Source organism: Pteronotus mesoamericanus, unplaced genomic scaffold, assembly GCF_021234165.1.
Source record: "Pteronotus mesoamericanus isolate MK-2021 breed Mesoamerican mustached bat unplaced genomic scaffold, CSHL_Meso_final scaffold_83, whole genome shotgun sequence".
Classification (NCBI taxonomy): domain Eukaryota; kingdom Metazoa; phylum Chordata; class Mammalia; order Chiroptera; family Mormoopidae; genus Pteronotus; species Pteronotus mesoamericanus.
This window is the reverse complement of record NW_026555328.1, coordinates 2100789-2126678: the sequence shown is the minus strand read 5'-3', so window position 1 is coordinate 2126678 and position 25890 is coordinate 2100789. Positions and strand designations below refer to the sequence as shown.

Below are 25890 nucleotides of genomic sequence, written 5' to 3'. Positions count from 1 at the left end.
GTCAACCAAGACATGTGAATGGGAGTTAAGAGTTTACAGTTGGACCTGTACGAAATCCACAAAAGTATCTAAGGGGAAAAAAGTCAGAGGTGAACGTCTGCCAGGCCCATACAGCACGAAGAAAATTTATAACAGTGCTAGGCAAGTTAAAATTTTCCTGCCCTTTAGTCTCATCTCTGTCCGCCCCTGTTTCAACTCTGAAGGGATCAAATATCAAGAGCATTATGCTAAGCCACATACGTCAAATGGAAAAGAGCCCTATGATTTCAGTCATATGTGGGATATAAAACAGAAAGCAACAAAAGAACAAAAAAAGAAAAAGAAACAAAAACCTCATTGACAGAGATAACAGTGTTGTGGTCACCAGAGGGAAAACGTGGAGGGAGGGTGGAGAGGGGAGAGGGGGTCAAATATATGGTGATAGAAGAAGGCGAGACATTGGGTGGTGAGTACACAATGCGATATACACAGGATGTGTCAGTGTTATAGAACTGTGGACTTGAAACTTATAAAACTTTATTAACAAATGTCAACCCAATACATTTAATTAAAAAAATTTTAATAGATTAGCAATAAGGGTGAATGTGGTAGGTGCCAAAGGCAGGAAAGGACAGATGAAAGGCAATAACCCCCTTCCCTGGCCTCCTGCTGCTGAAAGGCCCACCCGGGAAGAGAGCAACTATCGCTTTCAATAAGTTGTTAAGCTTTAGCTGTTCCACAGACTGAATTACCTAAGGACTTCGTTTTGTGTTTTAAATTGGTTTTCTATTTAGAACTGTTCATTAAGAGTAGTCAGATGGAAAAAGCCAAAAACCATATATCACTCATATGTAGGATATGAAACAGGAAGCAACAAAGGAATAAAAAAGAAAAACAAACAAAAACCCTCACAGACACAGATAATGGTACTGTGGTCACTGGAGGGAAATGGCGGAGGGAGGGTGAGGAGGGTGAAGGGGATCAAATACCCGGTGGGAGAAGGAGGCTGGGACCCGGGTGCTGAGTGCACACGGCTCATGGTACAGACAATGTGCTGTAGAATTGTAGACTTGAAACATACAATTCTTTAATAAATGTCACCCTAATAAACTTAATGAAAAATTTTTTAAAGAAAATAAAATAGTAATCAGAACAGGCATGGGGCTGCCCAAGTTTTTATTTATGAGAGAGGAAAAAACATTCCTCATTGAGTTCATTCCAAAAGGACAGCAAAAGGCAAAAGAAAGCAGCTTTCTGATTCTGTGCATGAGTCATATCTGTTCAAAACAAACATAAAAAGAAATCAGGAAAAAAATCAAGGTGATTCAGAAAACAGAAGGAAAAAAACATGCAAAGAGAGAAAAACAGATCACATAGCCACGATTAGGAATAAGAACAAAATCTTACTAAAAACTTCTCAATTGTGGAAGCTGGAAGACAGTCTTCAGAAATATGAGGGAATATAACTTCCACCTAGAATTATCTGTCCAGGCATCTTTGAATAGACAACAGAACAAATGTAGTTTCAGCTATTCAAGGTCTCAAAAGTTTTACCTCCTATCCTGTTACCAGGAGCTACTAGAGGATGTACTCCGCCAAAATAAAGACAATATAATATGTATTAAAAGACTTGAGATCCGGGAAACAGAGGTCCCAAAGAGGAAGATAGTAAAAGGAGTTCCCAAGATAATGACCTGGAATAACTGTTTCTCAGTAGGCCTGAGGAGATGCCATTTCAGGCCAGAGCAGGAATACGGACGTTTCCTAGACAGATGTCTACAAGAAAGAGCAAATGGAACTGACCTCTCGCCACATGTAGTTGACCATTTTGAGAAGGGTTTCACAGTTCTGTCTGATAAATTAGTGCTAAGTACAATAAAAATTAAGTTAATGAAAAAGGATCCAAATATTAACTTCAGGAAAAAATTAACTTATACAAAAAGGACACTGTGATAATAATAATATTAATTATTATTATGTCTCCATGTGCCAGGCACTGTTATAAACACTACACTGGTATTGTCTCTTAAAATTCTCATAATGACTCTATAAGGTAAATATTATTCTTAGGTCCATTTTACTGATGAGGAAAACGAGATACAGAGAGGTTAGATGATTTGAACGGCATCATGGAGCTAATAAATGCCACAGCCCAGCTTTGAACCAGGCAGTCTGACTCCGAAATCCATGCTCTGCTGTAGTCATAGTTTGCGACCTGGCTCCAACATGAGCAATATATGCATGTACACACTGAATACTGATCTGATCCGCAATTATGACCGAATTATATATTTAGAAAATGGGGGAGAGGAAATGCTGGGGGTAAGATGGGATAGCAATAACATTTCTAAATCCTCCTCTTCTCTAGAAGAAAGTGAATATATAATGATTCAAATGGTGGTGGTGAGGATCAATTTATGGTAATATATCATTTAAAACACATAAGTAAATAACAAAAGAAAAAGCTAAAAATACTTAAGACAGAAGTAGATTTGGGGATGTAGAAAGGAGGTGCAAGAGACTGTTCATTTTCAATATTACCCTTGGAGTAATGTTTTTAAACTGCGCGGTTATATTTGATTAAAATAATTCGATTTAAATAAAATTTACAAATGTTGGGAAAAAAGTAGGGAAAGATGGCCTCAGTACTAAAGTGGGCACTTGGGTGGTAGTGGCAGAAACCCAGACAACCAGGGCAGGTCAGAGAAGGCAGATCAAGGTACCCCGGCCGTACCTTCCGTGCCAAACACCTCTCCACAGTGGGAGCAGAAGAAGTGCTCTGGGTGCCAGGTTTGGTCCATTGCTGTCAGCACTCTCTGGAAAAGGAACACAGGGAGAGACGCTAGAATGCTGCAGAGCTGTAACCCGTGACACTGGTTCGAAGGGAGTGCGTAACAGCTACAGGAAAGCAGGGGGAAGGGGGGCTGACTCACGTCCAGGATGGGAGCCGCGCAGTAAGCGCAGCGTGGAGAAAACAGATGGTGGTAGTCCTTGGGGCAGTAGGCCAAGCCACTGCGCTCGAAGAAGGGACTGGAGCCAATCTCCTCTTTGCAGTGACTGCAGATGAAGTGCTCTGGATGCCACGCTTGCCCTAGAGCATGGACCACCTGGAGGGTGAAACAAAGCCTGGCGTGAGAGCCCAGTAGGGTGCTCTAGGGCCTACAGGATGCACATCTGTGGTGGGCACGCTACACGCCGTATTCCATGTAAATGACACCCCCTGGAGTTACACAACACTGACGCCTAGACCTAGGGCCTGCCTCTGCGATGTGTTGTCCATGCTTTATCGAGAGAAAAAGGGTGCCCCCTTTCTTGACTGCTCACACTGATAAGAGCCAGTGAATGCTTGTTACCACTAGGCTGCCCCAGACAATGGAAGAAAGAAAATAGAGCAGAGTAGTGATAGACCAAAGATAACTACAGCGTTGACATGGAAGGGATCCCTGGAAGAGGAGAAGCCCAAAGGACAGTTTTTATTCCTCTGGTCTGAACACCTTATCTCACGCCTCATACAGAGTCAAGTCTCAAAGCCCTGTTACGGTTTTGGTGGAGAATGAAGCAGAACAGAAGTTCGTTATTGGCTATGATCTGGAGCTGAGTGCAGCTGAAAATCGTATGCAACCAATTTAAGCAAGGAGTAAAGGCAGCACAGAAGAAAGGTTGAGAGCTTAAACTCAGGAGTTCGACTCTCGTGAGTTCAAATCCTAGCTTTACCTCTTACCAGACCTTGGACCTGTCCGTCAACTTCCCCTAAGCCCTCCCTTTCCTCTTCTTTACAAAGGCAACAATAATAGAGTCTCCCTTAAGAACTAATGTGACCACTGAATGAGGGAACACCTGTAAAGCACTTAGCTCAGTGCCCAGACTACCATAAGTGGTCAGTAATTATTAACTATTATTAAAATGTCTCAGAATATAAGGAGAAAGAGCAGGCCTTGGTGGGACAGAGACAGACACACACAGAGACAGAGGTGACTGTAGGACCACCATCTTGTCACATCCCACCTTTCCAGCAATTGGTTTCTGGCAGGAAGCACAGTGGCCCTTGGGCACGGTGGCAATCCCAAGGTCCTGCAACTCCTGCTCCAACCCCCCCAGCATTGAGTCCAGGGAGGCCTTGTGATCTTGCTTATCTGGTAAGTGCTTCTTGCTGGCATCTGCTTTCACTGCAACCTGGTGGCAAGGAGAAAACCATGAAGAGAGTCAGCCTCACGGGCATTTACCCTCAGTGGCATCTTCTTCATGACCCTATAAGCTCACCTCTGCTGACTTACTCTTTAGTCTTTCCTGAACCTTCCTTCAAGATATGGAAGGCTACAACATTGTAACACCAATAAAAATGCTTTCATCTCTTTTTCCTTTTAAATTCTTCAAGCTAAATGAAATCTGACTAATCTTCCTTCATTTGTAAATCTTTTTCTGACCATAGGGAATTGAGTGGATGAAGATAATACTTCTTCTGGCTCTTGTGATGACCGCAGGTAACAATCTTCTTGCTATTCATTTATTCTGCACTGTTTATTGAGTACCTTGCTTGTGCCAGTACCTGCTCTAGGCTCTTGGTAGAAGCAATGTGCAAGGGCAACGGATGTTCCCTCATGAAGTTTATATTCCCTAGGTGGTAGACAATAAACAGTTAAACAAAATAAATATATGATGCCATTTCAGACAGAAATAAGATACAAGTCATAAATCAAGATAAAACTGACAGAGGGTGGGATGGTGAGAAAGAATTGATTGAAATGAGGGCGATTGGAGGACTACTAAGGATGTGATATTTGAGCAGATACTTGAGTGATGTACTTAGGGACACAGAATTATTGATATTTGTGAGGAAAGCATTCCAAAAAGAGGGGAGGCTCAGAGGAAAGAAATAGTTTGGTAATTAGAAGAATGGCAAGAAAGGTCAGTGGGTCTAGAGGAGAGGGAGTGAAGTGGAGTGTGGCGAAAGATCACAGAAACAGAGGCAAAGATCACAATGATCACATTTTTACCGTCGTGGTAAAAGTTTTGCGTGTTATTCCAGGGGTGATGGAGCCATTGAAGGGTTTCAAGCACAAGAGTGGAAGCATCTGGTTTATAAGATTCCCTGTGGTGGCTGAGCGAGAAATCAAGCACAGAGTGGAATTAGAGGCACTAGTCAGGCAGGAGTCTATAATTACAGTTCAAACCAGAAATAATGGCTCAGGCCAGTGTTAGGGGAGAAAGCAGTGAGAAGCTGTCGGATAAGACTTGCTGATGGATTGAAGTTATGGAAGCAAGGCTCCAAAATAGTTACGATAAAACATTCAAAGAAAAAGGCTCAAATTACAGAAAAGATGCCCCATTTATGCTTCATCAACCCAAGTCCTGATTCCGTGTCTCTCAACTCCTTTCTAACTGGGCTATTGCTACCCCATATCTGAAATTTCCTGATCGGAAAACTACAATGACTCTCCATTGCTTCCAGCACCAAATTTGCACACATGGCACAGAAGTCCAGCGTCCCATCCACTGCCCTCACTTTACCTCTCCAATCTCATCTTTTATCGCTCAGTAGTAAGCCTCCACTGTCTAAGACCAGCTAGGTTCACCGCAGTCTCCTGAATGGGATCCGTCACAGTCTGACGTCAAGCCTCCATTTATCCTATTTTTACTGCCAGGAATAACCTCACAGTACCTCACTAATCCAACATGCTCATTTCCCTTCAAGGAACTTTTATCACCTGACAGACTTCCTTCCTCCTGTATTAGATGAGGTTAGTTAATGTTGAAAAGATTAGCGTTCAAAGGTGAATGTTTAAAAGGCATGCAAGGATGACCAATATTAAGTAAAAATAACTAAGTAAAAACACAATAATATATCTATATCCACATCTGCATTTATGTCTATTTCTATTTGCTTCTTTATTCCAGAATACTTCTGAATCACTGCATAAGAAACAGGAAATGTCGACTACCTCCAGGGGACAGAACTGAATAGCTGGGGACAGAACTGATAAGGAAACAGTTCACTGCAAACTTTTGTACTTTTGATTGTTGTACAATGTGAATGTATGGCCTATTAAAAAGATAAACAGCCCTGGTTGGTGTGGCTCAGTGGATTGAGTGCCAGCCTGTGAACTCAAAGGTCATCAGTTCAATTTCCTGTCAGGGCACATGTCTGGGTTGTGAGCCAGGTCCCTAGTTGGGGATGTGAGAGAGGCAACCGATGGATGTATCTCTTGCACATCAATGTTTCTCTCCCTCCCTTCCTCTCTCTAAAAATAAATTAATTAATTTTAAGAAAAGATAAACAGATACATTAAAATGTAAATAAACCAAGACACATGTTAAATCAATGAGAAAACACCACACAATTAAACCTAAAGTAGATTTTTTCTAGTATTTCCAGATATATAGCACAATGAAGAATACATTCAGCTTTATTGTAGACATTAAAGAAAACTTGTTTCTGATGTTTATTCATTTGTCCCTCTAATAAGTTTGTATTATTCACAATGTGTCAGGGACTGTGCTGGGTATTGGGAGTCCAATGGTGAGCCACAGAGATAAGGTTCTTACCCTCACCAGTCACACACATTTTTATATACTGCCTTGAAATTATTTCATAGTCACTTCATGTGTGCATATAAATCCTCCAACCAATTTAGAATGGTTGTATTGTCTACTTTAAGAATTCTAGGTGCAATTTCCCATGATAAATTCTTAAGCCCATTTATCTGATTTCCATTCCCTGCCAGGCCACTTGAGCTCGCCACTCATGCTCTGCAGGCTAGAAAAAGAAGGTGAACTTTATCTCAGCATGGGGTGTAGCCCTCCTCATGCTTGCTATTGTGAAAGCCACACTTTGTCTCCCTTGCTCTGCCCCAGCTTGTCCACAGCTCTCCTCTGTCCTGCTCAGGCAGGTCCCCTTAACAGTCCTGCGACATTTCATCTGGCATTGGAGGCCAATGCCCTCAGGACTCGCTCCAACTAGAAGAACCACCTCTCTCATCTCTTTGTATCCAAACCCTTCGCATTCTTCAGAGTCTATCCCACACCCATACCCACCTCTGATGAAATCTCCTTGACCTTCTACATTCCTGACGTTTGCTGCATATATTTTGATAAACCACCTTGTCTTTCATCCTATACATGCTACAGAGGCTTATGCCTCATTGTATTTACCAAGCACACTCTAAGCTCCTTGAGATCAGTGCCTGGGTCATAGTATCTTATATGTCCAGATAACACATAACACAGTTAAATTCATCCATTGAATTAAATTTAGTCTAGGAAAATAAATGACAACTTAGACGTGTTCCTCAAGGGGGAATGCAGAGCTCAGTTCCAAAGAGATAAACCTAAAGGCTCTATCACAGAGACGATGCTCACCTTGGCCTGCATTGCACACAGGTGGGCCATGAGCTCATCCAACTGAGCGGCTGCTGACGTTTTAGAAGGTGGTGGTGATTCCTTTGGTTCTTCGATGTCACTATAGGGAGAAAACAAAAAAAATCGTACTATCACATCAAAACTCAAATAAATGTTGAGCCACGCATAAAATACCAGAAAATGCAGTTTTAACTAGTGAACACTTAGATGTCAGTCAAACTAAAGACAGAGAATATTTTAAAATATAGGTACTAGACTAAAGGTGTGTCTCCATGTTTCCCTCTGTTCAACTCAAAAACTGACTATCGTTCTCAAGTACATGAAGAAAAGCACTGGACATGTACCTGAGAGGCCATTCGCCCCAAGAGCCAGGTGCAAAGCAGCCTCTGGAAAGTGCTTTAGGACCATGGTCCAAATGTGTGTGTATGTGTGCTTTTATTTTAATAGCATTCTTTTTAAACTTTAAAGTATTAGATCTTGTCTCAGTTACTGTCAGGCAAGAGACAAAAAATAAATGAGAATATAGAACAGGCATCCATCCATAAATTGAGATCCATGATCCACCTTTGGCCATGTTCCTTCATACTATCTACAGCTGTTTTCCTACAGAGTTGGACAGCTAGGACAGAGACACCTTATGGTCCACAAAACTAAAATAATTACTATTTTCCCTTTACAGAAAAAGTTTTGCCAACCCCTGATAACGTTTAGATGATGTACATGATGTTGATTTTAGATCTATATAATTATGAATAAATTATTAATAAATAAAATTCTGGACCCAAAACACAGAATACAGATTCTGTTCAAATACTTGCACAATTGTATGTGTGCAAGTGAGAGAGAGAGAAGGGAAGGGAAAGGAAAGGAAGGGAAGGGGAGGGGAGGGGAGAGAAAAGAAGCATAAATAAAAACAGTGGAAGTGTGTTTAAAAATGCCATGGCTAGGTAGTGTATATACTAGTCATACAAGGATGGTTCAGCATTATTAAATGGCTTAATATAATGCATTATAGTAACGCACAAGAGAAACACTTTATAAACACATTGATAGGTGCTGAAAAGCAGTTGCAAAACAAGTTCAACAACCATTCCTGTTACTGAAGATAGATATTTTCCATATCCGTATGCACATCCTTATCTGCCCTTTGCAACCATAATAGCTAACATTTATTGTTTACACTAAGCCAGGCCCTCCATAAAGGGTTTTTACACATGTCTTTTTTAAATCCTTACAACCACCTTAAGAGTGAGGTACTGTCACTCCCAGATGAAAAACTGGGGCTTAGAGAAGGTAAAACTTTGCTCTGCGTAAATAATAGAGTTTGTGCCTGCAGACTGCAAAGTGTATGTTCTTCCTCACTGTAGTAAACTATCTTCCAAATGATGTTTAAAGTCTATATAGTTTTCAAATGTATACGTGCCATGATTTATTAAACCACTCAGTTATTGTTAGACACCTAGACTATTTCTGATTTTTGCTGTTATCAATTCTGCTAAATAAATATTTGCACCCATACTTGATTATTTCCAGAGAGCAAATTTTGAGAAATGGAAAAACTGGATCATGCAGGCAACTGAACTCCAGTAAAGTTTGTAATTAACATTAACTAAGAGAGCTTAGCTAACTGCCCACCAAACTGATTCCCTTTCTCTCTCTCTCTCTCACACACACACAGCAAAATATTCTAAACCTTTCACTAAATATATTTTCTATAATGAAAACATGGATTTACTACTTTACTTATTTTTATGTATTTTTCAACCAGGAAATAGAAGGAAAATGTACCTCCTTTTCTCTTAAGAAAAACGAGGCCTTTTCTTGGGTACATGTCGTACTACTGACTTACTTATGTTTGAGTATTTAACAACAAGAAAATGCAGGAGGAAGGTGGACATCTACTCTTAAGATGAAAGACTTTGTCTTTTTAGGTACAACATGGTCTCCAACCAGACATAACATTTTTTTTAAATCTGGGGACAAAAATGGTCAGGTATACATGTGAATAATTCAGTCCTTGGAGGTTTCCAAGAAGAGTGCGCAAGAAGTCACCTTCACAACTCTTTTCAGGCATAATCCCTGAGTAATTGATGCCAAAAGGATGCGTGTCTTGGAGGCACAGAGGTGGCTGGACAGTGAGCCCTTTCTGCTGCCCTGTGTCCCAGGGGAGAATGAACGCAGTGTCTTATACGGGTTTGTATATAACCCTAAAAACCTTTCTATCTCACAGCTGGGACATATGTGTGTTTATTCCAACAATGCTCACTGGCTTTTAATTAGACTCCTAGCACTGTTCATAAAGGGAAATAAATCACTGTCATGATACCCTAATAGTAAGTGAGGCAACAATATAACATGCGAAGTAAGAAATGGGCTGATGCTTGCATCACTATAGCAACCTTGGATTTGCCCCCTGACTTCTTGAAGATTGTAAAGGTGATTTGCTATGCCATCAGTACCAACTTACTTCAGTGCTCAGGAATTTTAATAATATAAATCACAAATGATGTGTTTAAAAGAATCCAGACTTCTCAAGTGAGGGGTTTCATTGTGCTGGATTTCCCTCCCATCCTTTCCTCTGCCATATTTTTATGAATTGTTTCTCCCTCTTCTTACCAAAATGATTTTTGTGCATGTAAAAGATACATTTCTAAATTATTGGTCACAATGCTACTGATATATCACTATATTAGGAATATTATTACATTGTTATATTCACAACTGGTATTAAATATACTTTCAAGGTCTAAAGCAATGTTGGTTTCATTTAAGCAAACCACAGGAAATGGTGAACACAATGCAAGAATCTGGTTTCTGAGTCTTACTTTTGTCTGCACCCACCAGCCTGTCTGCTCTGACTTATACCAGCCTCTGGGATTTGTTTCAGTCTGTTACATATTTACTAGGTCACCTGGATTTCGTCTCATTCTCCCACAAAGGTCTATATAGAATGTATTATTCAGTAATGGGAAGTATAGCAGTCGAGGTCCACTCAGGAAAATACAAGCATTGGGAGTAAGCAAAAGGAATTTAATCCAGAAATATGATGACACAGGTGATGGGAGAGCTAAAAAGCCAACAGAAGACATTGAGGGAACCCAGAGATTAGCCACAGCAGTAAGTCACTAGGCTGAAGGGACAAGGCAAGAGGCAAAGGGACCACAGCCCAGGGGCCCAGGCCAACAGGCATAGACTGGAACCATAGCAAACCTGTGTTGCTTCAGCTAAAGCCATCAAGGAGATATAATTGTGGATGGAGACTGTGGAGAGATAGAGATAGGGCAGAAATGCCTTAAATTTCCCTGCCTTTTACCTTTCAGCCTCTCCACAGTGCCTCCCATTGGCTGAAGCCAGAGAGAAACAACTGCCCCTGGTGCCTGGAAAACCCCAGCCACAGGGGTCAGCTCCCCTGGAACACAGGGCAGAGCAAGAGAAGAGGGAGGAATCAGTCTGATGGGGAATCTATCAGCAACTCAGCGGGGAGGGGTATTAATGAGTTAGTGTTGGTGTGCCATCAATTGATTACAATGCTAGATAGACAGGATATGGCTTTTGGTTGGGCTTGTTTTCGTGTTATATGTTCAAATGTTCATTAGTGTTTCTATTAAAGCCTTGGCTTCCTGGATTTAAAAAGCCAAATATTTACTATTACCCTATTGTGTGCCAGGCACTGTTTTGCTATTGCTGTTTTGCTTTGTTTGCTTTTTTATACAAGAGGGTGAACTGGGAGGCCTACAGGGCATGTCCACTGGACAACTTCCTGGAACTGGAATAAACTGACAATTGTATTAATAAATTGGCCTCCCTCCCATCAAAGTAGAATGTGTCTTCAAGTGGGAAGTTATAAAAAGACTTTTTGATAGCATAGGTCCTTTCCCTATTTTGGCATCATGTGTGTGCTATTGACTGCAATTACGAAACCAAATAGGGTATGGGGTAGTGCTCTCTGCCAAGCATGAGCCTTTACTATCTACATTTTAAGTCCTTTGTTTTGTTTCCCAGAGCACTGTCTGATTTTTTTTTTTTTTAACTGCAAGCCAGAACTGAAGAGAGAACAAGGAATGTGGTCTTTTTATTTCTTTCAGATTATTGATTCTGCTTTAGCCAGCAGACATTATTTAGTAAGTGAATGTTTCAATCTGTAACTTTGGTTGAAAGGTAATCCCTCTATCCACTAAATACATTTGAGCAAATATGGAAAGAAAAAGTCTACATTCATTAGCCATAGAGACCCATCAGCTCTGATTTTGTTAATATCTTGCTGAAATTTCATATGGCGTTTTCTCTTTTGTAGCCTGGAATACTGGGGCCCAAACATCTGTGATGATGGAACTATTTACACTTTTTCAGGTGGTGAAGGAAAGGGCAGAGCCCAATAGCCTGGGCACCCATCTACATGGCACCTTGAGAAGCTGTCCAGTCAGCTTGGCAGAATCCCTTCCACCTCTGCTCAAAGACTATGGAAAGAAGAGGGCAGTAGGAGTTCTGCACACATTATTGTCCAAATGTAGATTAATAACAATTATCTAATAACTTTATTTTTTCAAGTATTTAACAATAAAAGAAATACCTGTAGACATGGGGCTTCTTGACATCAGTAGTATACACGAGCTGCGCCTGAAACAGAGGGACAGAGAGCGAGTTTGTTGGTAGAATGTTGGCGTTCATTTGCGCCCAGCAGGAGAGGATGTTTTTAGCTTCTAAAGGGGACTGCTGACTAGCGTCCCTCCAAGACATCGTTTTACAGGGCGGAGGAACACCAGCCATCATGCCGAGAAAGGCCAAATTCTAAGCAGAGCAGCTGCCAGGTGAATAAAGAGTAGCTCTTTCCCTGCCTTAAAAGCACCAAAACAGAGAAGTGCTCAGAGAGAAAGCACAGAACATACAAAACAAGTAAGCGCACAGCCCTCTTATAGGGCAAGACCATGATCTGACTAAACTGAACATACTAAAAGAAATAATGTGTGACCGTAAGGAGTAGTTGGCCAGCAATTCATTTATTTGTTGAACAAGTATTTATTGAGTGTCTGTTATGTGTCAGGGCTAGAGAAGTAGCAGTCAAAAAACAAAACAGTAAAAACAACTGAGTAAGAATTGTCTATCTGGCATCTTACACTGTGAGCAATAGATAACAGACAAATGAATATGCAGAAACTAAATGAATTAGTGTGTAAAATTAATCAGGAGCGGGAGACAGGAAATGCAGAAGAAATGGCAATTATAAATATACTGATCTCTGCTAAAAAGAAATTTTACCATTTGCAACAGTATGGGTGGACCTAGGGGGTATTATGCTAAGTGAAGTAATTCAGTCAGAGAAAGACAAATACTATATGATTTCACTTATATGTGGAATCAAAAGAGTAAAATAGATGAACAAACAATATACCAACAGACTCATGGCTACAGGACAGACTGATGGTTGCCAGAAGGGAGCGGGGCTGGGAGGCTGCGTGGAAGAGGGATTGAGAAGTACAGATTGATAATTACAAATAGTCACGGGGATGTAAAGTACAGCAAAGGGAATATAATCGATAATATTCTAATAACTATGTGTGGTGTCAGATGGGTACTAGAAATACCAGGGGGAACACTTTGTAAAGTATATGATTGTCTAACCACTATGCTGTGTACCTGAAACTAATACAAAATAATATTGTATGTAAACTGTAATTTAAATTTTCTTAAATTTTAAAAACTTAAAAAAGAAAACAACCAAATTGACAGTTACATAACAGTCACGGCGATGTAAAGTGCAGCATAGGGAATGCCATCAATACTATTGCAATAACTATGTGTGAGGCCGCTGGGTTCCGAACCTATCAAGGGGAACACTTCATAACTTATAAAATTGTCTAACCACTATGCTGCTGCACAGGAGGAACTAATAGAATACTAGAAGTCAACTGCGACTGAAAAATTTTTAAACATAAATACATAAATAAACAAACCAACCAACCAGGGAAGGACTCACTGAAACGAGGGCTCTGGAGCAAGGACTGATAGGAGGAGGTGAGAAAAGTGTGCAGCTATCAGGGATAGCCTGGCGCAGGAAGGAGGAACGGCAGGGGCAGAGCACCCAGGAGCATCTGGGATCAGAAAGGGGGCCAGAGTGGCCTGAGCAGAGGGAACCAGTGAGAGAGAGGCAAAGAGTTAAAGGGGCCAGATCACCCAGGTAGGTGATTACTAAATTTATTTAAAATAATTTATAATTTTATTTTATTTTTTGTTGTTCAATTACAGTCGTCCCAAACTTCCCCCTTGTTGTTCTCCCCTGCTCTGCCCCCCTCCTCCCTCCCTCAGTCAGTCCCCACCCTGTTGTCCATTACCACGGGGTCTTCATACACATTATGAACATAGCTACATGTCATAGACCCTTCCCCTGCTTTCCCCTGTTATCCTCCCCCTCCCTCCCCTCTGGTCGCTATCAGTTTGTTCCTTATTTCCATGTCTTTGGTTCTATTTTGCTCATCAATTCTAAAAACATAGATGTATTGACCAAAAGTTTGGTTTTGTTATATTGGTGAAACTACAAAATAATTATTCAAAACTAATTTTCAAAGTAAAATTTTCTAAGATAGTTTAAAATGGCACTTAGCTATGAACATTAAAGCAAAAAAAATTTTTTTTTTAACTTCTCTATTGATTATTTGAACATTTAAGAATAGCACAAGTTGACCTGGCTGGCGTGGCTCAGTGTCCTGAGCACCCGCCAGTGAACCAAAGGGTTGCTGGTTCAATTCCCAGTCAGGGCACATGCGTGGGTTGTGGGCCAGATCCCCAGTTGAGGGTGTGTGAGAGGCAACCACACATTGATGTTTCTCTCCCTCCTTTGCTGTTTAAAAATAAATAAATAAAATCTTTTAAAAAAAATAGCACAAGTAAATTATCATTCTTGAAATAGATAGGTTCACATACCTTAATTGGTTACTTAGATATTGTTGTCTCTAACATTGTGATGTAGAAATTTTTCTGAAAATGTTTTTTAATATAATCTTATTTATGTTTATATTTTTAAAAAATTGCCATATTCTGCAAAGCTGCCTTTTCTGGTTAAAATATTTGAAATTGTTGACACTTTTAATTGATACTTCCCTGTAGACCATAATTTTTTAATTGAGAAAGTACTCTCTCTCTCTCGATGCTGATGAACCTATAAGTCCAGACAAAATCCTGATAAGTGGAGGATATTCTCAATTCTATTTTTTCTATTAAAATGTATAAATATTTCAGGCTCAAAATTTTCACAGGTACTGTATTTTTGCCTATATTCAAAGCACCTTTCTTTAATAATATTTTTATAAGAGATACCTCTTAAATTGTCTCTATGTATACTCCTTTTTAACATTTCATCAAATGTAGATACTGCAAAATCATATGCCTTCACAATTTCATCCCATCCTGGTGGAGAATATAAATTTATCCAATTAAAATGAGGAACTCTGTCAAAATCAAGATTTTTCTAAACCACAATTTTCAAATTAGAGAATTAAATCATTTGAGCTCTCATCTTTTGGTTTGTTCAGTTCTTCTTTGGCATTTGCGGGCAGAATTTGAGCTTCTTCCTTTTTGCTAGCTTTGTTTTATATAATTGCAACTTTCTAAAAAGCTTTAAAAGCTGGATTTTCATGCTACATTCATTGAATATTTGATTAAATATTTCCAACTGATTTTTCACATACTGTGACATGAATTTAGGTTGCTTTACAAAGTGATTTTTCAAAGCCTCGGACATTTCTAAAATCCAATTGATGACAAGCAATACAAAAAAAAGCACATACTGCCATGCTGAAATGCTTTGGGATTTAACATCAGTTTCTGTCTCAAAAATTTTACAGGGATACATATACCTCATCTGATTTGTGTATATATAATATCTGTATGTTTTGATCGGTAGAGTGTTATAGCTTGTTTGAGTGCTGTCATAAATTTTGTGTACATCACAACAAATTCAAAGTACACTTCTGCTCCATAGGCTTTTTAGTATGTAAGAACATTAGCTTTACCACAGTGCTGTTCTCCACCAAAACTTGTATTCATATTATCACCCCCCCTCAAAAAAAAACACTTTATTTTCATTGTTGAACTTTTCAACTAAATTTACAATGGCATTATCAATGCCAGATGTTTGATTTTTGACAAAAGAATGAACTTCTACTTTATTTTGATTCTTTGAATTGGATGAAAAAGTGAAACCATTTCAGAATTAACAAGTTCTCTAACTGAAGACTCTGATGATACTGATATAAATCTGACCTTATCTGTTGGTTTTCACAGGGAATTAACTCATTAATAATCACCAGTTTACTTTACTTTCAAGCACACACCACACACACACAGATGCGCGCGCGCATGGGCAGAGTTGAAAATGAGCAAGATGAATTTAGAAGTCACTTGACCCAAATGGAAAGATGTGCTTCACAGTGACATGTAAACATACTTCCTGCAGTTGCACATGTTGAATCATCGTATTTGTGTACATTCTTCTTAAATTACGTACAAACTTTTGAAATAGATGCTGAAGCTTCTTATTCGTATCTGTGTCTTCTAGTTTTCAAAGGGACAATGGTATTTCTCCTTATCTCCATAGCAGACAGTAAATATCAACTAATATTTTGTGCAAACTACATACTCATCATCAACTTTCTTGAGGAAATTAAACATGTAGTTTTGGTTTTGAGCCAAATGCTTTTAAATGTGTTTACTACAAAATTAAAAAGTATTAGCAAATAATAAAACAAATAGTTTTAGTTTTACACGTACAATTAACAACAAAACTGCTTTAACCTAAACATTTAAATGACGCCACATTTTATGGCGAGCATGCTTAGTCTCTATTTCCTAAACAGCATTTACTATATGTATGACGGTAAGCCACAATTTCTCTTTTCTCTTTATGACACTGAGGAGGATTCAGGCATCTTAGAGGCCACCAAGGGGAACACAGCAGGACGTGAATGGTGGTATAACAAGTGGCCAGCAGGGGAAAAAAAAGCTTCAAAAGTTTTCCTGCCACAACCTAAGACCAGAGAAATTACTGGGCCCTGGCTGCTGTGCTTGAGCTCTTAGCCTTAACAACCAGCACCTTGCACATTATTCTTGAAAGGGTGTTATCACTTATGTTTCGTCTGAACAGGATCAAGAAAAGAGAAACAAGTTATCATTAGTCATCTTTTTGGATTTAGCCGTAATAAAATAGGACCTCTGTTCACTGTATGTGTGTTTTCTATGCTACCACTTGAGACCATAGAGGAAGCCAGAGGAACTTAATGGAGGTTTATCAATCCATGCTGGTTTACTTTACTATAACTTCCAAGAAGAAAGCCTTATAAAAAATGAAAAAATCTGCGGCAAAAGGTAAAGCCAATAAAAGGATGTCAAGAAAACAAGCATAAACACAGGGCTCTTGGTTCAAAGTGAACTGAGACATATGGCCACCCCGCAAAGGTCAGTGTAAGGACTGACTTTTAGTGCAAATAAGATGGGAATTCTGAGTAGAAAAATTACATGATCTGATTTAAGTTTTACAGGATCATCCCTGTCTGCTATTTTGAGAATAAATGGCAGGGGACAAGGCTAGCAGGCCAATTAGGGACTTACGGCCATAATCTAGCAGTGAGAAAAAAGACAATAGCTACCTAGGAGAGAGATAAATGTGCATCCTTAAAACTGTATATGTGTAGCTGGAGGGAAGAACAGTTAAAGATGGTATCTACCCATGGGCTCAAATTTTGGATCTGTGCCACTGGTGATTTCATATACTTGTGTACAAGGATAAGTCTGAATATCATAGTTCAAAAATGCCAATTTTGAACAGCATCTACTTAATTCCTTTTACACTAATTCCATTCTTATCAAGCGACCTTCTAACTATAAAGTAGGTACATGTAGATTTATCCATAGGAAGAGAACACTAGCATCAGCAAAGACTAGCACCTGTTCTACTTGATAGTGTTAACTCTACCCGAAAACGAATAGATTGGATTTCTGGTGTTTTTATACATTATCTTTTATGAGTTTAGTTTGTTTGTGTTGGTTTCCTAGAGCTTCATTATCTCTGGCTGTACCAATAACTGAATTTTTTAACATATTCAGCAGAAAATAAGACCTAGAAAGTGGTGACTTTAAAATGTCACCCTGAAAACACTCTGAGCTGCCATTTGGCCTTGCCCAGGTGATCTGTTGCCTTATTGACAATAACACCAGAATATCCCAAGTGACTTAGGGAATATTCTATTACCATGCTCTCACTAGAAAAAAAATTAATTCTCAAAGGCTTAGTCTTCTATGCTGACTTTCTCAATCTCCTCCTCTTTCCAAAACCAAACACTTTTAAGTTATCATTGATAGATTTTTTTTCCTCTTTCTTGGATATATATGATTGTCCTCTCCCATTACGTTATGTAAGTTACGATTCATTTTCAGAAAGCACTCAAACATCTATATTCAAGGCACTCCAATAAATGCACAGTTACCGGCAAGGGGCTTGTGTCGTCCAGAACAGGAGGGATGTCTGAAGTCTCAGCACGGTCACTCTCCTTTGTGGAATGCTGATGCTCGAGAGGAGGGGTGGGGTCGGAGTAGTCACCATTGTCCTGGAGGGTGGAGCGTTCCAGTTCCTCCAATAAAGCATCTATATTATAACAGACAAAGGAATCATAGTATAGAAAGTCTTCTGAAATAATTTTCCTCTTAAATATTCTCCCTGTGCCTCCATTCATCTCCCTCATCTCTCAGGTTAAGGTTATTTTCCTTAAAATATCTTCTCCTAGTCTTATTTTACCTCTAGAATGTGATCTATTCTAGTAGGAGATATTTAAGGCCTCCCGATACTGTGGCCTGTTTCTTTTATCTTATCGTTGCATTCGATTTCATAGTTTCACTCTATAATTTGATTTATTTTATTGCAGGGTATTAATTTTTATCATTTATTTGGGGTGGCTCACTCATAAAGATCCCCAATTAGGAAAAAAAGTAAATTCCAACCACCATCAAAATGAAAAAGGACTGACCATATGGGAGAACATATTTGCCAATAATATATGAGACAAGGGTTTGAGCTCCAAAAATGTATAAAGAATTCATCTGACTCAACTCCAGGAAGACAAACAATCCAATTAAAAAAATGAACAAAGAACCTGAATAGACACTGCTCCAAGGAGGACAGATAGACGGCCCACGGATACATGAAAAAATTATCAACATCACTAGCCATCGGAGAGATGCAAATTAAAACCACAGTGAGACACCACCTTACACCGGTCAGAATGGTCATCATTAATAAATCAACAAACAACAGGTATCGGCGAGGATATGGAGAAAAGGGAACCCTAGTGCACTGTTAGTGGGAATGTAGACTGGTGCACCCACTATGGAAAACAGTATGGAATTTCCTCAGGAAACTAAAAATGGAAGTGCACTTTGACCCAGAAATTCCCCTGCTGGGAATATACCCTAAGAATCCCAAATCACCAATTCAAAAGAACTTATGCACCCCTATATTCATAGCAGAGCTATTTATAATAGCCAAGTGCTGGAAACAGCCTAAGTACCCATCAGTGGATGAGTGGATAAAAAAGCTGTGGTACATTTACACAATGGAATACTACGCAGCAGAAAGAAAGAAGGAGCTCCTACCTTTCACAACAGCATGGATGGAACTGGAGAATATTTTGCTAAGTGAAATACAAATACGGTCAGTGAAAGACAAATACTATATGATCTTACCTATAAGAGGAATCTAATGAACAAAATAAACTAATGAGCAAAATAGAACTGGAGGCATGGAAACATGGAACAGACTGACAGCGACCAGAGGGGAGGCAGGAGGGGGATAATGGTGGAAAGGAGGGGAAAGGACTAGTCAAAGAACATGTATGAGTGGCCCATGGACATGGGCAACAGTGTGGGGACTGACTGTGGGAGAGGGGGGTGGGCTGGGCAGAGGAGGGCAGAAGGGGAAATATTGGGACAACTGTAATAGAATAACAATAAAGATTTTTTATAAAATAAATTCTATATATTCTTCCTCTCAGAAAAAAGAAGCAGTTTTAAATATTATAGTTTAAAAAAATATATACCAGGACAATAACATTTATTTTTAACCTTGATGCTTTCTTTTATATTCCAAGCACATAACAAAATTCTCAAAGGAAAATGTAAGTATTCTGTCTTTTCGGGTATGGGGGGAAAAGGAGATTGGGGAAAAAAACACAGATATTTTAAAATCAAGCAAGATGTTGCAATCCAAAGAGTTAAGATTATTTCTCTTGTATTTTCTTGGGAAAAACTAATGGGCTCTCTAAAAGTATTACAACATTACCCTTCTGTTATGATGCAATTAATAACAATAATAATATGTGGTAGACACCGTGGTCAGTTTACATATTTAACTTAGCCATCTTAATTCTTTGATGCAGGTGATATTATTATCCTTACTTTGTAAATCAACAAAGTGCCAAATAAGTGGTTTGAGTTCACACTGTTACTGAGTTCAGAGCCTGGTTGTCTGACCCTGGGCTATCTGATCCCCAGCCCTTGCACTAACTTCAAGTCAGATATTCTAGCCCCCATTTTCACGTGCATTCTCTGGGTGATCTGAGCATGACGTGTTCTCTGAAACTGTTTCTTTATCTACATAATGAAGCAATTATAGTACAATAGTACTTTACAAATTGTGGGTCAAGACCCTTTAGTGGATCTCTAGTGGTTTCCTTACCACAGGTTGTAGTTTTTTTAAGTTTGCAAAACACTGTATTGTATTGTTTCTAAGGATCTGCCTACCTCTCAAGTCCTCATATGAAGAAAATGAACTTTGCACATTTTTAAAAAATGATTTTCGCTTATTTCAGATGTTGGGGAGATGGATATTTCTTAATGGCAGAAGAAAAGATGTAATCATTTTTACAAACAAAGTCTACAGATCTTTCATACATGGGATATAAAACTGAAAGCAACAAACGAACAAACACGAGAAACAAACAACAAAAACTTTTAAGACACAGACACAGTATGGTGGTTACCAGAGGGAAAAAGGGGTGGGAGGAGGAAGTAACGGGTAAAGGGGGTCAAATATATTGTGACAGAAGACTATCTGACTTTGGGTGGTAAATACACAATGCAATACACAGATCATGTGTTCCAGAGTTGTACATGTGAAACCTATATAATTTTATTAACTAATGTCATCCTGATAAATTTAATTTAAAAATCTACTTATTTTTCTAAATCATCCATCTCATAAGAATATTGAATTTTATACACCATTTTAGAGATAGGGGAACTGAGTTAAATTCTTCAGGGAAAATTACCCTTCAACAAATACATTGTAATGAAAAAAGAGTTGGAGGGTGAACCAATACATTCAAGAACACTTTAGAGACTTATAACTAATTCTGGTATACAAATCTTAACTTAAAAGACGAGGATAAAAAAAATAGATAAAAGTACTATATTTTGCCATGTATAATGCACACTTTTTGCCCAAATTTTTGAGGGAAAAATAAGGATGCACATTATACATGGGTAGTACCAATTCTGTATCTACATAAATATTTCTAATTCTTTTATTTATGTTTATGCGTTAAAAGTCTAACTCTAGAAAGCAGATGTGACAAAGTTACCACCTATGATCATCTTGAAAAGAAAAACGTTTCCAAAAGAAAAGATTCCAAGTGGAGTTGTTGTCCACGTGTGTGAAAAAGGATAGATGAATGAAGGCAGCATGAAAATCTTGTTTAATAAATTTTGGTCACGAAGACCTGGAGGATTACTTTAAAAACAGCTTTGCTTGTTTCCAATTACTTCAAACTGCATGTTACACAAAGTGCGAAAGCAATCACAGTGGACTTGAAAGCCCAACTTGCTGTGATACCTCATAGGCCAACCAGTCCACTGCAACCTTTTCATGTACCGGTAAACAAGGCCCTAATGAAGAAAGAATGGACGTCGTGGGTGCAGTCAGCTGGCAATGATTTCATACCTACAGGCAGAATCAAGAAAGCATCCATCGCCCAGGTTTGTGATTAGATCCTAAGATCGTGGAACTGTGTCAAGAAGGAAGTGGTTGTGAAATCATTTAAAAAATGTGGCATCAGCAATGATATGGATGCAACTGAGGACAATGAAATTGACCAGGATGAGGAAAGTGACTCTTCAGAAGACACTGGTAATATAAATATTGAAGAAGATGATACTTCTGATAGTGACAGTGACAAAGAGTTCTTGGCCTTCTATGATACATAAATATCATAAATTTGCTACTGGTACATAAAATTTCTTATACCTTGTATCTGTTCTTGTGTTTTGTAATTATTTGTTACATAAAATTTCTTGTACCATAATGTGTTCAAAAATAAATGCTAAAATTCACTTATAATACCAAAAACAAGTATTTAAATATAAATAAGTAATTGAATTAAAAAATTAAAATGAAAGTTTTTTTCCTGAAAGTTTGGGCCAAAAACATGGGTGCTCATTATACATGGAAAGATATGGTAAATAAGCAAATAAAAAAAGAAATAATCAGGAATATTAAGCACTGATCTGATATTCAATAATATTAAGTAATACTATTAATTTATTTTAGACATGATAAATGATATTTGATCATTTCTGTTAATGTTTTAGGTGTGATAATGATATTTCATAATATTAAGGAATTACTATTAAAGATTTTTGTGGGTGTAATAATGGTATTATGATTATTTGTGTAAGTATACATATATTTATTTTAAAGATTATGCTGAAATATCTACAGATGAAATTATATCATTTCTGAAATTGCTTTAAAATAATATAGAAATTAAAGGAATGGGTAAGTCTGAAATGAAATAAGATGGGCTGAGACTTGATTGTTTGTTTAAGCTGGTTGATGGTTACATCAGATTTCATTAAACTATTTACTTTTACAAATTTTATAATTCTCTACAATAAAAGACTTTTTTAAAGAGGAAAAAACGAAGGTAGAAAGATAAAGTAAAATTTCTTTTCTAACAACTTTACTGGCCAAACCAAATGCCAAATTTCTGAGTTCCAAATTTTTAGTCTATATCCTTCTGTTAAAATATAGCCCTTTTCTTTTCTATTTTCTAAAATTTGCTCCAGCCAGAAGTTATGGATCCACTTGGATTCAAAATAAAAAGGCATTTATAATAAAATAGGAGAGAGAGGAGACCCTCTACAAGAGAAACAAACCATACCACCAAGAATAGAAGGTTATGCCAGCCAAAGTTACTGAAACTCGCCTCTCTGGGTCATGAGTTGACAGGCCTTTTTCTTCCTGTTTCCTGAGTACACATACCACCAACATCCCAAGATTATCTTGCCCTTTGCCAGATTCTCTAATTTGAAGATGACTAATTTCAGTGTGACAAATATGGGATAACTGGTGGTTGGGGAATACTAGACTGAAAACCCTTCAGTACTTCTCTATAGCCCTTCATCTGTGGAAATCAAATAGTGATTGCTATTAAAATGAAAGGATTTGTAAGGTGAGGTTTCTTGGGGGTTTCACTGGATTGTAATGATTTCATTCAGAGCCAGAGTCTGCTCCTGGTTTCCCTTTATCTAGCATCCCCATGTAATAAAAGACGCAAAGAGGAAATACAGGTCTGCCTGTGTTGACCTGTCCCCCATGCTATTTCTCCACAGCAGGAAGAGAGACACACCCTAAGTCTTTAGGGTAGCTTTCGGTCTGAAGACAATTTGAAGAAGTGGTTGGGATTTAGCCACTTGAATCAACTACAGGAATGTTACCTTCCAGGTTTCGTGGTACTTTACACATTTCTGGGCCAGATTTATTTACCATTCATCCTGCTCAAGAAATGGAAAACTATGCAAGTCTATTTATTTATTGTTTTTGTTATCTTGGTTATTCTATCAGCCAGAATACCTAGTTTAATCCACTTTGGCATCAGGTGCTCCTGAGAGCGACGCTGAACTAGTTATTTTGCTTCTCTTAGTTTTCTCATTTTGAAAGAGAATGTGGATAATACTCATTTTAGAAGATTGCTTCAGACACTAAAAAAATTAACATATGTCAAAATGTCTAGCTTTAGCCTGTTACCAAAAAAGTATTAGTTCACTTTTGAATTACCTGCATGAAGTCAATTACATATTTCTAAAATTAAAAAAGCAGAACCAGATTTTAGTGGAACTCAGGTAGAAATGTGAAATTCCCTAGCCCTCAAACAGGATAAGAATTTGGATTGTATCCCAAGTGTCAAAATAGACTTTACCTTCAAAACAGTTCAATGCGTATTTATCAAACACCACCTTTTCCTCTTCCCTCCTTTAATTTGCCTTCCTTCCTCTATTCTCCCAGCTCTCAAATCACACTGCAAACAATTTTTTAAAAAGACAATATACAAGATGTGTTTTTTGTCGTTGTTTGCTCTTTTGACCTACCTCAAATATACAAAGACTCAGGACATTGTGGAATTCTTATAGCCTGGAAATTGGGTTAGTGACTCACGTTAATAAGGATGTCAGCAACAAAAGTTGGCAAGGGATATGGAATGAGTTCCCAAGAATGACAAGCCTTATGTTACTCCAAAACTTTGAAATCAGGGACCTCTCTTGAGCAATGTGGCTACTAGTTTCACTGCTGGATTTAATTGCTTTGGAATGGAAGGAGGTATCATATTTGTAGGCCATAGTAATCTGTTCCTTCAGAGTTCCTCTGAATAAAAAGCTGAGCAACAAAAGACAGTGCTATGTTGTCTTGATTTAATACTAAGTCACAGAACAGATCAAACCACCCTGGCCTTTCTCCAACCTTTGTGAGTCCCTTATTCTTGCACTTCTGTTTCTTCTCCTCATAACACACTCTCTCCCCAAATCACATCTCTGCCGTTGCCTACTATGTGATCACTCTATCACTCTATGATATTCAATAGCCCCCAAGGGCCAATTGCCCATAATAAAATGACCATTGCAATCAAAATTCAATCCCAAAGTATTTGTGCAGAATTTACTCTGTGGTTAGGACCAAACTTTCTGCCTTTTGTGCCACCGAAAAAGTGAACTCTGTTTTCCCCAATCACAGTTCCTCATGCTTTCTTCTTAGTGGGGTGAGGTCAGGAGAGAAGTGAAAATAAAATCTTCCAGTACTACCCTCCTTTGGCTAGTAGTATACCCACCACACAAGAAGATGGCAGCCAAGTGTTTATTCCCTCAGTTTCTCTTCCAAGAAACTCCTCACTCACCCAATTCTTCCATTGTCACACATCCAAGATGCAGTGGTGCCACAGGTTGTAAAGAACTGCTTTGGTCTGTGCTGAAGAAAAGGACCGCAAAGGAACTGAATGAGACAGCGTGAAGCAGCCTCTATAACCCCTTTTGGTTCCTGTATTTGCTTAACACTTCCTCTCTTCTGATTTGGTGAGTTTCTTTTTTCTTTTATTTTTTTGTAGGTCAGAGTTTTAAAAATGGGACTGTCATAGAAAGGTGGGTACTAAAATCGGAATTCTGGTGGTACATTGGCCAGAGCAATTAAGATTCAAAATTAAGTTTTAAAAAATTGAGCACCTACCACATGCCAGAATTCATCTTGAATTCATAAGAATGGCAGGTTTGCACTTGTGTTTTTTTTCTAATGTGAGTATCCCACTTTGACTATGCATTCGAAACTTGCTTTTTTGTTGTTGTTGTCCTGTGAAGCTGGGGGACCACAGAGGCATGGTTTGCTTCATTAAATTTCCATCAGAATTAACCAGCACTGAATTCATTTTGCTGTCTTTATTTAATTATCCAGAAATTATGTTTATCTGATTTTCTGAATAGACTGTAAATCCATTGACCGTGGCAGAGGTGTATTCACATTTGGATTTTCAGGGCCTGTTTATTTTAGTGATCCAAAATGCAAACAACTGCGGGGGTCAAGAAGAAATGAGACTGAAAGATTTAAGACACAAGGTGCTAAGCTGCAGGCATCTCAATTAAGCATAATTCCTGCCTAGTTACATTGCCTTACAGCAGTTTTCTGAAGTGACACTGAGGTTACCTTTCACCTTTTTTAAAACCACTGATTATTTTCACCTTGAACAAAATAAAACATTTACAAAGGCCTACTATGGAAGGCAGTATGTAAAGAACTATAATTATGGCCCTGTGAAATTGTATTACCCCCATTTTTACCAGTGGTGAAATAGATTCAAGGAATAGTAACTTGCTAAATAAAATTAATAGGTAGCTTTTCTACAGTAATAAAATCCACACGTAACTTCAAAACCTGTGAACTTTCCTGTATAACACAGTTGTCTTTTTTTTATAGGTAATCTAAATAAATAATTCTTCATTGCCTAGTGATTTGAAGACTTTTTTTTTAAATGGAGATTCCCACTCTGCATTTCTTTGAGCAGCCATTGGATGTCAGTGCTGTTCCAAAAGCCTGCATACTAGTAAATATGGCTTTGAAAAAATTCCCATCTGCCATGTGCCAGTTTTTACAACTGAAATGCCATTAGTCCCATACAAGTGCAAAACAAAACACTCAATGGAAAATAGAGAACATTTGCCTAATCTTAAGTGGTAACTGAGCCGTATTGCTGAAAG

The 25890-nt window shown here is 38.4% G+C and overlaps 1 protein-coding gene across 2 annotated transcripts in view; it reads right to left on the bottom strand.

Moving 5' to 3' along the window:
* The window catches only part of LPXN (leupaxin), a 32992-nt gene that overhangs the window by 6391 nt on the left and 711 nt on the right, over positions 1 to 25890 (bottom strand). The window contains exons 2-8 of one of the 2 annotated variants that reach the window (XM_054563653.1): positions 24543 to 24613; positions 17811 to 17968; positions 11906 to 11952; positions 7336 to 7435; positions 3985 to 4152; positions 2913 to 3086; positions 2714 to 2795 (exon numbers count right to left, since the gene is read on the bottom strand). In XM_054563653.1, the coding sequence (XP_054419628.1) occupies positions 2714 to 2795; positions 2913 to 3086; positions 3985 to 4152; positions 7336 to 7435; positions 11906 to 11952; positions 17811 to 17968; positions 24543 to 24555 (742 nt within the window). In that variant the 5' untranslated portion in view covers positions 24556 to 24613. Of the gene's footprint in view, positions 1 to 2713; positions 2796 to 2912; positions 3087 to 3984; positions 4153 to 7335; positions 7436 to 11905; positions 11953 to 17810; positions 17969 to 24542; positions 24631 to 25890 lie in introns of those variants that run through there. The other variant, XM_054563655.1, reaches the window with a different exon arrangement.